The sequence below is a fragment of the Quercus lobata genome, chromosome 5 (assembly GCF_001633185.2).
Source record: "Quercus lobata isolate SW786 chromosome 5, ValleyOak3.0 Primary Assembly, whole genome shotgun sequence".
NCBI lineage: Eukaryota > Viridiplantae > Streptophyta > Magnoliopsida > Fagales > Fagaceae > Quercus > Quercus lobata.
Genome location: NC_044908.1, coordinates 73,404,009 through 73,417,476, shown reverse-complemented (window position 1 = coordinate 73,417,476; position 13,468 = coordinate 73,404,009). Strand labels below are relative to the sequence as shown.

General features: G+C 34.1%; 1 protein-coding gene across 1 annotated transcript; it reads right to left on the bottom strand.

Annotated features, from left to right (window-relative positions):
* Window positions 1-484: 484 nt before the first annotated feature.
* On the bottom strand, window positions 485-8,734 carry LOC115991810 (protein DETOXIFICATION 40-like). Its single transcript, XM_031115743.1, has 7 exons — window positions 8,150-8,734; window positions 7,375-8,006; window positions 5,210-5,266; window positions 4,850-5,088; window positions 1,593-1,711; window positions 1,422-1,508; window positions 485-871 (listed from the first exon to the last, which is right to left on the bottom strand). Exons 1-7 carry the CDS (start codon window positions 8,459-8,461, stop codon window positions 806-808), a joined length of 1,512 nt encoding a protein of 503 aa, XP_030971603.1. The 5' UTR covers window positions 8,462-8,734; the 3' UTR covers window positions 485-805.
* Between the last annotated feature and the right edge of the window lie 4,734 nt (window positions 8,735-13,468).

The following is a 13,468-nucleotide window of genomic DNA, read 5'->3' as shown; positions in this document are numbered from 1 at the left end:
CACAATACATTCTTAGAAAATTAATACAGCATATATAGAGACTATGGTAAACAATATAATATATATAGTATTCTTAAATCTTTTTTCAAAGAAATGGGAAAAATATATTATGATACAATTAATCTTTAAATTTGAATATGACGTTTTATGACAATATTAAAGATATTAGATTTATGTATATTGGCCTAAAAGGCAGAATTATTTTATTCAGCCAATATATCTCTAATCCTAGATTATAATTCCTATATTTACCTTATTTAGGATTCATTGTAACATACGAATTGAGATTATAACTTCTTAAAATTGGAGTTATAAAAATTTTTAGTTGTATATAAAAATTGGACTGTGGATGTTGTAACTCACATATTTGGAAAGGTTTAATGTAGCTGGGTTGTTAATTAGAGCCCATTTTAAGTTAGTTGGACACTTCTATCACTTTTGTCAGTTGGACACAGTAAACGCCATTTCCTTTTTTGGAGGGACATTTTCCTTAATGACTGGCCTCTTTGTCCTTCAAATTCTCAGCTCGAATAAACGACTAATAATGAGTCAAATTGAAATTCAAGAACAAAAAATCAGATTTCTCAAAAAAAAAAAAAAAAAGAACAAAAAAATCAGAAATTGAAATTCAATGCAGTGTTAATAATCTGACTAAGCCAGTGGCACCAAATTTGGTGAGGATCCTCATGAAGCATCATGATGAGCTTATTGAAATTGAAAATTGAACACTTTGATGGTTATCGGTTGGAAAAGATCCCATTTTCCATGCACGCAAAGGCTTGTAACTTGATGCGAAAAGAGTGGGTTAATCCGTCAAAAGAGATTCTTTCTTGTCTTCCCACTTATCCAAACGCAACTTTGCTTTTTCAACCTGAAAATTTTTAGAGTTCAATATACAAATGATCACCAATTTGGAAAATTGAATTACCTACTTGTCAAAAATACAAATAATTAATCAGCATCGCAATAAATGTTTTCTTGCTAATTTAAATAATTCAATAACTACAACAGTAGAGAGGGAATTTGCAAATGTCTATATTAGAATATTAAACAATGTCAACCGAATTACAAAGTCTTGGATTTTTTACCAAGATTTGAGCAACTAACGAACTAGTCAAACTAAGAATGTTAGTTGAGTCTTTATCTTTCATTATATATTTATTTGAAGCCATCATCATAATTATTCCACTAAGCAAATAATTAATTTTTTTCCCCTTTGATTGATAAGTAAATCATTGTTAGTCCTTGTCATTATGAGTCCGCCGAAATTTGGACTGGTTTTAGAATTACTTGTCATTATCACTATTCACTTGTAGGCTTGTAGTAAAACCCAAGTTGTGTTAATTATTATCAAAAAGAAACGAGTTAAAATTTAATATTGTATATGTTAATGTGATTATTACTTTGGTTGTTGAATTTACCTCTTTAGTCCAATCTGTCCGAAATGTGAACCAAATTAAAATGAGAGTCTGTATAAAAGTGCCCCCTATCATCCCAGACCAAATGCCCTACACCAAAAACATAATTGAGTAAATAAAGGAACGGTTAACTCAAAAATAAAGGTAATAGTAAGAGTAAATAATTGGTCATACCTTAGCTCCAAGGTCGAATTTAAAGCCAAGTACTGCACCCAATGGGATACCAATAATGTAGTAACACCCCACGTTAACGTACGCAACAAATGCTTGCCATCCACAGCCGACAGCCACTCCTTGAAAAATATGAAAACTATTTACATTTCTATTTTCTACATTTTTTTTAGTTTATCAAATAGTTGCTGACATACCCAATTTTTGTGGATATATGATAATATAAATTAATTATATAACATTTTAAGGGTAAGTCATAAGATTATTTAAATGTTAGGGATATTAAAAATTCTACTATATAAGTCTTACAAGTTAGGCTGCGTTTGATTCGACTTCAAACGAATTCCGGAAATCAATTTCCGGAAAATGGAGCGTTTGGCTGTGACGGAAAACGTTATTTTCCGGAAATTGAATTCCGGTTGACCGAAATTTTCAGCCTTGACCACGGAAAATGAATTCTGTCTTTGTTTTCACTTCAAATGACTTCCGGAAAAAGAGAGAGAGAGAGAGAGAGAGAGAAAAGAGAGAGCCCAGTTCAGTGAGAGCCCAGATCAGAGAGAGAGAGGGACGATCGCGCCGCTCGTCCGACGATCGCACCGCGCCGACGAGCGGCGCGGTGCACGATCGCGATCGTCGATCGAGCGACGATCGCGATCGTCGATCGAGCGACGATCGCGATCGACGAGCACAGACGAGCGCGCTCGTCTCTCGTCGATCGACGATCGCGATCGACGAGCGCGCTCGTCCCTCGTCGATCGACGAGAGCGATCGACGAGCGCGTCGTCGATCGCGATCGTCGATCGACGATCGCGATGTTCGTCGATCGCGATCGTTCGTCGATCGCGCTCGTCGATCGATCGCGATCGTCGATCGATCGCGATCGTCGATCGACGAGCGCCGCTCGTCGGACGCTCGTCGGACGCTCGTCAGACGAGCGTTTCGCCGGATTTGATGTATTTTCTGGGTTGTGGCTTGTGTGTTTTCTGGGTTTGTGTTTTCCTCCTTCTTTTCCAAACACTAGAAAATATTTTCCGGAAAATTTTTTGAAATACAACCAAACACACAAAAATATTTTCCTTTTTCGGAAATTAACATTTCCGGAAAATATGTATTTTCCAGAAAACGTTTTACGGCAACCAAACACAGCCTAAATGTGTCACTAATCACACCCAAAAAAAAAAAAAAAAAAAAACCTATTCAAATAATTATTTAATATGTTAGAATGGCACTAATTACCTCCATTATATCATATATATATCTTTAAAAAATTCCTGACATCTATATGTTATTCACATTTGACATGCCAAGTATGCAACAATATACATTTTAAATGTACACCATTGTCTCAATTTCTTAATAAATCTTATAACTCAACTAATATTTTTTAGTATTTTTATCGGAAATGTTGACGGTTCAAAACTTTAACTCCCTCCTCCCTAATTATCAAATTATAAAAATTCAAAAAAAAAAAAAAAACTTTTATCTTACACAAAATATTCCATGTGGCATGCACTCCTAGTCCTATGTTCAGCATATCCATCCAGCTCAGGTGCAGCTCGATTACCTTCCCTCTTTACATGAATTATTTATTTCACAACATTTGGAGCCACTTATTTCTTTTAGCCTCATCAATGATGCCTCCTTGCTTATCAATAAAGTTTAGTTTAATGATTGTTTAGCATTACTCTTAGGAATAATATTAGTAATAATAACCATCTTTAATTAGAAGATAACTTCCAGCAATGTGAGAGAGATGTTCAACAACTAGTCCATCACTACCATTAAAAGACTTGACTATTAGATTTCTTCATTATCTGTGTTAGTTAAATGAGTATTTTTGGCTGTTTACCTGTAAAATGTAGATCACTCAGTCGAGAAAAGGACAGACAATAGAGTACAAGAACATTTTCATTGAATAACAAAGATAGCATAAGAATTTGTACAGCTTGTTGGTCAGTGCAAGTTTGAAGTTGCATTGCATCCTAGAATCATGTCTAAAGCTAATTGACTCTGAATAACCTGAGAAAGCTGTCATGCATGCAGTCTTTACATTATCAATCTCATCGGAATTTGTTTTGGATGAGTTTTATATATATATAAACTTGTTTTGTTTATGCTCAACTTTTGTTTAAAACAAAATAAACTGATAAAAATATGCTCATGCATGCAAGCAAACACCTAATCTCGTATTCTAGTCACTTAGTCAAATTTTTTTATTAGTTAGATAAAAGTAAGGTAGAACAAACATACTTGATGCCTAGCTACTAGCTACGCACTGATTCCAATTGAACTTACTGATTTGTCTGCTTGTGGTGATCCAATTAAATGAATTGAAAACATCACTGTCTTACCTAGCAAAAACGAACTTGAACTCTAGTTTTTTTTTTTTTTTTCCCTCAATGGGAGTATTTTATTGCTTTGAAAACTACACTTCATCAATTTTTTCTTGGAGTACTCAAAAGCTAGCTCTAACTTGGTTATTTAATTCCTAATAGCAATGACAAAGTAACGGGAAGGGATTTTGTCCATTGAAAGTTATCACTATGTCAAAATTCAGATACGTGTTTAAGATTGGACACATGTTCTTAATCCAACATGTCCAGTGATAACTTTCATTGGACACAAACCACACTCCAAAGTGACTATTAGATTGGAAAATTCAAGACAAGATCGTACATACATAACCTTGGTTGGTCTATTGGGTTTTGGTTTTTTTTTTTTTTTTGAAATAGGGTTTTAGGTCTTATTCAATGAAAGTATTCTTGTGTGTATGTGGAACAAAGGAACTACACTTACCCAAAAGTCACCATATAGATCATAAAACTGTTTCAATTATTAGGGTTTCCAATTAGGCATGACCTACGTGGTGACTCACAAAAGTCAGGTATTACTATATGTATTACGTATACATTTGATTAAAGGGTTCTCAGCTTAATTTTGTGCTTACCCTATATATCTTGATGGACCACATGTAGTAATATCAAAAATTGTCACGCGTGTGCATTTTTCAACTGCAATGATTTAGCAAAGTGGTAGCTAGAAAAATTCTATTTTCTTTATGGTATATCGTACTATTGGCACTGCTAGCTAGCTAGGTTGTCACCCTTTAATGTGCTCTGTAGCTATATAATAACAAGTACAAGAAAATAATTAACTAAAAAAATAGAGAATAACATCATTACCAAACACAAGAAAGTCAAGAATTAATGGTAAAGTACTAGTTACAAGCAATTTATTATTGGAGAGACCAAAATTCTTACCAGACAAAACGGGTTGGATTCCATTGAGTATGATAGATATGGCAAGGAAGGGAGAGAGTTCTGAGACAGCATCAGCCACAGTTGAACCACTCGTAAATACATAGCTAATGACATGCCTCAAGGCAAGAACAAGGATGGCGCAGATCACCGCGATGACGGCAGAACTTAGTGTTACTATCACCACAGAAAATGCCGCAGATTTTGGATGTCCAGCTCCTAGCTCATTGCTCACCCTTACACTAGTATATTGTTTATATATTTTGCAGTAAACGTACAGTTAAATATCAATTTTTTAATTAATGTTGTTAGTTGTTACTATATATGCAACAATATTTGTCACAAAACCACATAGATGCTAACCTTGCAGCAGCATTGAAACCCACTGATATCATGTAGACCCATCCTGATACGGTCATGCTGCGACCACAAAATCATGCTTCTCATTAGTACCTATCATATTCTTCTTTTCTTTTTTCTTTTTTATTTTCTTTTTATTGACCTCACAGTAAAACTTCTTTTGTGGAAAGTGCATATTAATTTGTTACATTCAAAACTCAAAAGCCTGCATGTTTTAGATTTCTACTATCCCATTCAATTTTCACGTTAGCCTTTAGACCATCTTTTTCACCTTTCTTGTAAAGTATATACTTTTTTGATAATCTAAACCATAAGAATATACATTATAATACATATGTAAAATTTGATAAAGTAAGATGGTAAGTAGTTATTAGTGTATAATAAAAGTGGGAAAATACTAAAATATTATAAGTTTTACTATATAGAACTTATAAACTGATGTGGTAATGAATGTAATTGGTGAATTTCAATTACCTCATAATTAAATTCTGAATTGTTTTTTCTAATTGATGACACATTATTTTGTAGAACCAATGTAGCAAAACTTGTAGTACCTATAATATTATTCATAAAAGTGAGATCAATTATGATCCCATTTAAAATTGATATTATATAATCACAATCTACCACCTCAAATATTGTGAAAAAAGTTGGTGAAATTTGTTGTGTTCATAGTATTGTTGAGTGATAAGTAGTGAATATTGAAGAAACATTACTTTCATATGTACAAATCACTAAAACTACTTTGATTATGTATTAACCATAATAGACCACTTAATAAATGTGAAAAAAAAAATCATTAATTATACATAGATATAAAAACCTAACAGACCAATCAGTCACTACTTTCTTTCTGTGTTCCTAATTATGTTCACATTAATATTTTATATATATATATATATATATAAAATCATTTGTCTTATTCGTAGTGATTCCTTAAATTTGGTTGTTTTTTAAGGAAAAGACAAAAATGATTGTGATAGGGTACAAGACAAAAGTGAAACACTACCTGCTTTCTATTCACGTGAACAAGTCAGGAAAAAAAAAAAAAGAAGAATGAAAGAAGGAATGGTAGCCGAATAAATAGAAATTAGAAAGTTCTTAGTTGACTGTTTGTTGTTCGGGTAGCTAGCGGATCTATTTGACCCCCAACCAACAACCTCTTTTTCTCTATTATTACACTCGACATGATCTATCTTCTACCCTTTACTTTGTCCTCCTTATCCGAAAAATCCAAAGAGACCAAAATTGGTGGTCCGAACCAAAACGAAAAAAGTCCATGATAAAACCTTTTTATTGTGTCACAGCCTTATCATGTAGCCGTTAGGAGTGGTTTATGTAAAAGTAATAGATAACTATTTATAATCTGTTATTTGTATCTGTATATATTAAGAAGATTTAGAAAGTTAGTTATTACTTTTTTTTCCTGCAAAAAATACCCTTAAATTAATTAACCAACAACTTAAAAATAAGGTTAAAATAGTAAATTGAAAAAAGAAAGTTAGTTATTGTTTTTTTTATTGTCAAAAATACCCCTACCTAAAACTTAAAAATGGGGCTAAAATAGTAAATTGACAAAAATAATAAATTTCTATTTCTACATAAATGTCTTTCTACTTCTAATAAACTCTTACTTTTACATTGATTTAAATTTCTACTTCTACTCACTAACTACCTACAAAATAGGATTACTCTTTTGATAATTTTAAAACTCCTTTAATCTACAAAACTCACCCTACGTATTTTTTTTTTTTACTTCATCACGATGTATTTGTTTCTTCTGTCCTACTTTTTTTTTCAATTTTTTTAAAAAAATTTCATTACACCCTTAGTTTTTTTTTTTTTTTTTTTTTTTTTTTTTTTTTTTGTGATTGGAAAAAATAGTAATTCCAAATTATAATAAATACAAATTATTAATTTTTACCAAAAAAATAGAAGAGTCTTTGAGCATGCGCGCAAAGGCTAGTATAAAATAATTTTTTTTATATAAAAAAGTGTGATTATCGGGATAGAATTACTCCCAAAATCCAAGACACACTTAATTGAATGTGTTTTTACTAAACTCTAAACTGTGGGCATATTCTAAGTTCCCCTCAACACACAGAAGCACATAAGTGGTCACAAGCACACAAGTGGGGTCAAGAAGAAAAGAGTAGGGCTTTTCTTACCAAATGGAGAGAGCGTCCAAAGCAATCTCAGCATTTTGGAGCAACCCAGCAATCAACACAAGTATCTGATAATACCAAGTCTCCAGACATAGCATGATAGCTGATGCAGTAGATAATTTCAAAAAGTCCCAGAGCCCAGAAAAAGCTTGCCAGCTAAGTCCAGTCCATGTGTATTTGCACCTGTCACTCACCAATATGTACACAAACTGCGCAATCACTATGATCCACCATGAAAAGCTCAACATCAATGCCGCACCCAACAATCCCCAGCCCAGTTTGTAAATCACAATCCAGCTCAATAGCAAATGCACAACTAGCGTAGCTGCAGAGATGTACGAGCTAGGTGCCACTATGCTTTGTGCTTGCAGAAACTTTTGTATGGGAAAATTAGCAGCATAGGCAAAGATTTGTGGGATAAGACCATAGACAAAAATTGCAGCCGCGGATGCAATGGAACTTGATTCACCTAAAGCAAGCAAGAGGGGCTTGGAGAAGATGTAGATGAACATAACTAAGACCCCAGTACACATGAGTAGGATCATTGATCGCTGAAGATATACGCCTAGCATTTCAAACTTGTGAGCACCATAAGCCTGCCCACATAGTGTTTCCACTGCGCTTCCCATTCCAAGCTAGCCAATCAATAGATTAATCAGTGTCGATCGCATATGACTTGCTTTTTCACTTTTATCAAAGTTGTAATATCTTATAAGTGTAACAAAAATATGTACAAATTGAGATGAGGTTATAGTACTTAGTGTTGAGGTATACGTACCATGAGGCCATAGGCGAATATTTGGATACCATTGTTACCAAGAGAGGCAGCAGCGAGCTCAAGATTACCTAGATGACCACAAAAGATTTGTGTGGACATGGAAGTGACATTGTTGAGTAAGTAAACCACTACCGCAGGTGCTGCTAGGCGAAAGAGAGTTTTCAGTTCAATCCATGTACCGGATTTTAGGCGGCTAAAGTTTGAAATCTCGGTGTTGGATAGGGTTTCTTCTAGTTCAGAACTCACTGTCTCTGGTGTTGGTGGTTTTGATTGTAATATGGGTTCATGGAGCTCACTGTCAATGGTGTCCATGCTCTCTCTCTCTCACACTCACACACAAAGAAGTCTGAGTTTGTGATAGCTAGTAAAGTTACCCTTTTTTTATACTGCTTGATGTATAAGATACAAAGGGGTTTCTAAACGAAGAACACTGAGTTTGTGAGAGCTAGTTATATGTATAACCAGTTTGCCTATGATTATAATTGTTTAAATTAGTATATATAGTAAGGGTTTTCTAGATGAAGGACATCCACTAGAACATGGATGAGGGTTTTGAGGCCCTTTGAAAAGTTGAAAGTTGGGATGGAGCTTTGAACTACACCACAAAGGGGATTAAAAAAAAAAAAAAAGAAAAAAAAAAGAAAAACAAATACTAGAGTACAAACATGTAAAGGAAAAATAATAATAATTTGAAGGGTTAAGATATGCCTAATTAATTAACAGATTTAAGAATTCTAACAACTCTTAGATAAAAATAACAAAACCAGATGGAAATATTTGTATGTATATAATTTCACTTTTTGGGTTTATGCGATCTGCACTAAAGAATCAAATCAACCTAATAATTTTATAAGATATAAAAAATAGAATGAGCTATTAAGCATTACGTAATGAATTACGTAACAAATCAACCCGATACTTTTAATTTAATTATATTTTTCCTCTTTAATTAGGACATCCTAAGATTTTTTTTTTAACAGGAAATTCTTATGTTATTACCTTTTTGTTTTCGAAACCCAATAAGATTTTTTGAAAAGATTATGTCACAACTAAAATAAAAGTTTGTGAGTTTTGTATAAAACTTTCGTTTCTGTAAGATATGAGAAATGATTAATAGGGAACTTGACATCTAATTTTGGAGAAGACTGATTCATGTGCAACATATAACTTATGACCATTTCTCATATAAATATTCAAAACTAAAAGAATTATTTTACAATGAATGGAGTATAGTCAATTTAAAGGTCAGTAACTGGAATTTTGATCCAAGAAGTTATTAGTGAGTAGTCACAGCAACAATTCCTATACAGAACAGAACAAGGGAATCCGAATCAATTTTCCTTTAACAGGGCATATATCCTTTGTTAGAACTTAGGATAAGCTAAGGCATATTGTGTTGTTCTCGATAGGACAGCACTTGAAACTTTCGCACATCAAATACTAAACACCAAATACTAAAATATTGGTGAGAGTGAGAAAGGGGTTTAGAGCACTAGCATTTCGCACATCAAACACCAAATAACATACTCCATGAAATGTTCCGAATGTCAAATATTATGTTTTTTTAGAACATACTATGTTTACAATAATGTTCTACTAATAGAACGGCACTGTAGCATATTTAAAAAAATAATAATAATAATTCGCCAGCTCTCTGGCTGAATAAAGCCCAATAGTAGGTACGTACGTATTCATGAAAGAGATTACAACAACATTTATTTTCCTACCTTTTGTCAAACTGTTTCATTGTTGGGATCCAGTCATTTACTGTGAAGATTGTGTAAATACATGACTATTTAATTCACAATGCTCAGATCTCTTACTCCCAATAATTAAGCTAAATTATGTAGTTAAATCGAATCTATTGCATAGTTTGACTACAGAATTAACTTAGTAATTTTAATTGATGACTTCGAAATATACAAAAGATTCTTTTGTTAGAACTCAGAATCATTATTAAAGGCGGTGAAGTGGGCACTGTATGCGATTACCTAAAGTTAAAAATGAAAACAAATTAATTAATTTTTTTTTAGAAATAGTTTTTAAAACCTCATTTCTTTTTAAGTTTCAATATATTTTTTACACAATAATATTAAAATAAGTTGTGTTAAACGCATACTAGACTATGTGTGCATTTCCAGCGTTTGCGTTTTTGGCTGAGTCTCACGGCACTATTAACACTTTTAAAAATTATTTTACTATAGTGTTTTCAGCAATAAGTTTTCAGTTTTCAGCAAATAAGCAATATCCAAACACATCCAGTCATGATAATTATTTTACTGTAGATAAAAAATAAAAAAAAATAAAAAAAAACTACTACAAAAATGTAAAGTTAATAATAGTTACACAAAGAGTTGTGCATAAAAGATAATTAATTATAATAAGTAGGAAAAGAAAGTTTTTCTTAATTTTTTACTCATCGGTGGATATAACATATTGTTTTTGTTACATGTCAATGAATTAATAATAGATCCACGTGAAAGCGATATTTTTTAATCAAAATTTATCATTTTAATAAGTTGTTAGAAAATAAATAAGATTATCTCTAACATTGCACTAGTTTTAAGCTTTTAAATGAAATTACCTTTTTAAACTCTAGATCTTGCTCATATGAGAGGGGACAGAGTCCACCAGAGGGACTTAAATTGTGTTAAAATTTTCTTGACATATTATTGTTAAGCTGTACATAGTGTCAGACTATACAGAAATTTATATTTCAATATTAATCCAACGCATGTTGACTTAGTATCTGACATTTGGTGTATGTATAAAAAATTAGAAATTTGGTGTATGTATAAAAATTAGAAAATGCTAAAGTTAGTATCAATTTTAAGTACATAGCAAAAAAAAATGAAAAAAGAGTAGTAGAACTATCAATTTCAGTGTTGGGTGATACAAACACTTCAGTAAGAAAGATATCCAAATAGCCAATTGTCAATAGCCTTATAGTCAAGCATGCTGGGATGATCTAATCAGTGACGCTGGAACATTTCTGGATTAGAAATTGGAATAAGAATAATGAACATTTACTTTGATGCCTAACAATTTGGTTTGAATTTTAGGTGAAACATCCCACGTAACTTAATACACCAATCACAATTTGTCACATTAACAACTTTGAAAAAGTTGTGAAATTTATGAAATTTATTGTGTCCTAAGAGATGTTGTTCACCCTAACCCATTCCTTAACGGTTGTAGTTCTTCGAAGACCATAACTTTTATGCCACAACTTTTATCACACCTCTTATATGATTAAGGGTTGAGTTTGGTTAAACTTTTTGAAAAAATGTTTTTTAAAAAGTGAAATTTTCAAAAAGTGCATAATTTAAAAGTGTTTTTTCAAAAAACTGAGTGTTTGGTAAAAACTGTTAAAAAATATTTTTTTTAAAAGTTGAATGTTTTGCTAGTGTGGGGCCAGAGAATTTGTGATCCTGGCCCACTTTACATTAGGGCCCAAGGCCCGAGCTGAGGAGAGACATTGCTGAGGACATATAACGAAAGTCCAAATGACCCAGATATAACCGATGACGATTCTGTCCTCGGCATCCCAAAGCGCTCCTAGAAGAAAGGGCGAGTACAGTATAGGAGCGGTGCATGGAAAAACTAAACACCTCCGCATTGATGAGAAAAGGACCCCTGAACAGTGTGGTGACAAAGGACAAGGGAAAGGCTACCATTACTGCAATTAAGTACTTTGCGCCTGACAGAGCAATATTTTTCAGTTTTTACAACCACTCTCAACCACTTTGGGTATAAGCTGATAGGACAAGTATTAACCCTAGAAAGATGAACCTATACGTGGACGTTGGAAGGAGGGTAAAGGCTAGTATAAAAAGGAGAAGGAAGTAATCCAGAAAGGGGGGAGGGCCAAGAACTAGAGCCTCCCAGACTGTACCGAGGAGAAAACCTTCTTGGGCAAGCGCGGTTCACCCTTGTGCTATCACTATGAACACCATGACTAACCACCGTCTGGTGACCAAGGCCTAGCCTTTTGGCCCACTTTCTACAAATTTATTATTTGCGTCTTTAACGTTCGAACCCAATAAACCAGTTTGGGGTCGTTACAAATTGAGTCTTTACAATTAGCGCCGTCTGTGGGAAGGCTTGTGCGTTGGCACAGGTGGCGGTTAGTCATGGTAGGATCAAGCTCCTGTCAGACAAGGGTCTGCGGAGGTTCCCCCATCGTTTTCAGTAACACGGGGTTGTCGCCCTAACTTAGCTCCCATTCAAGGCTGCACTTCGAAGTGCCAGTGGCGCGGGCAACTCTAGGGACTTCCAACATCAAGTTTATGCCCCACACATCTTTGTCAAGGGGCTAATCCTCGCGGGTCCAGTAGCCCGATTCACCAAATTCCTATAAGTTTTGGACAGAACCAAAGTCTTGCATGGTCCTCGGACTCAAACCTATGGGGAAACCTACTACTTTAAGAAAATCTAAGTTTTGGACAGAACCAAGGTCTTGCATGGTCCTCGGACTCAAACCTATGGGGAAACCAATTATTTTAAGAAAATCTAAGTTTTGGACAGAACCAAAGTCTTGCATAGTCCTTAGACTCAAACCTATGGGGAAACCAACTACTTTAAGAAAATCTAAGTTTTAGAGAGAATCAAGGTCTTGCATGGTCCTCAGACTCAAACCTATGGGGAAACCAACTACTTTAAGAAAATCTAAGTTTTGGACAGAATCAAGGTCTTACATGGTCCTCGGACTCAAACCTATGGGGAAACCAACTACTTTAAGAAAATCTAAGTTTTGGACAGAACCAAGGTCTTGCATGGTCCTCGGACTCAAACCTATGGGGAAACCAACTACTTTAAGAAAATCTAAGTTTTGGACAGAACTAAGGTCTTGCATGGTCCTCAGACTCAAACCTATGGGGAAACCAACTACTTTAAGAAAATTTAAGTTTTGAACAGAATCAAGATCTTGCATGGTTCTCGGACTCAAACCTATGGGGAAACCAACTACTTTAAGAAAAAATCTAAGTTTTGGACAGAACCAAGATCTTACATGGTCCTCGGACTCAAACTTATGGGGAAACCAACTACTTAAAGAACCATTACAAAAAGAAAGTGCTAGACAGAACCAAGGTGTTGCGTGGTCTTCAGACTCAAACTTATGGGGAAACTAGTCACTAAAAAATGGCTTAAGACCTAGAAGGAATGGGGATCCCGTGCTGTCCTCGGATCCCCAGCTCTAAGAAAACTAACGCAACCGAGTGTTTACACCTGGTACAGTCATATCTCGGTCCTCGAACCGGATGCTAAAAAAAGTTAGGGCTATGAATGTTGTCAGGAACATGGCAAAGCACCCTAGTG

What these genes read in the sequence shown, in the direction of transcription:
- LOC115991810 (XM_031115743.1), bottom strand. Translation starts at nt 8,461, where the DNA reads ATGGACACCATTGACAGTGAGCTCCATGAACCCATATTACAATCAAAA. An exon ending in AATCCAACCCGTTTTGTCTG is followed by an intron (nt 1,712 to 4,849) that starts GTAAGAATTTTG and finishes ATATTTTTCAAG; the next exon opens with GAGTGGCTGTCGGCTGTGGA. An exon ending in AATTCGACCTTGGAGCTAAG is followed by an intron (nt 1,509 to 1,592) that starts GTATGACCAATT and finishes TTTTTGGTGTAG; the next exon opens with GGCATTTGGTCTGGGATGAT.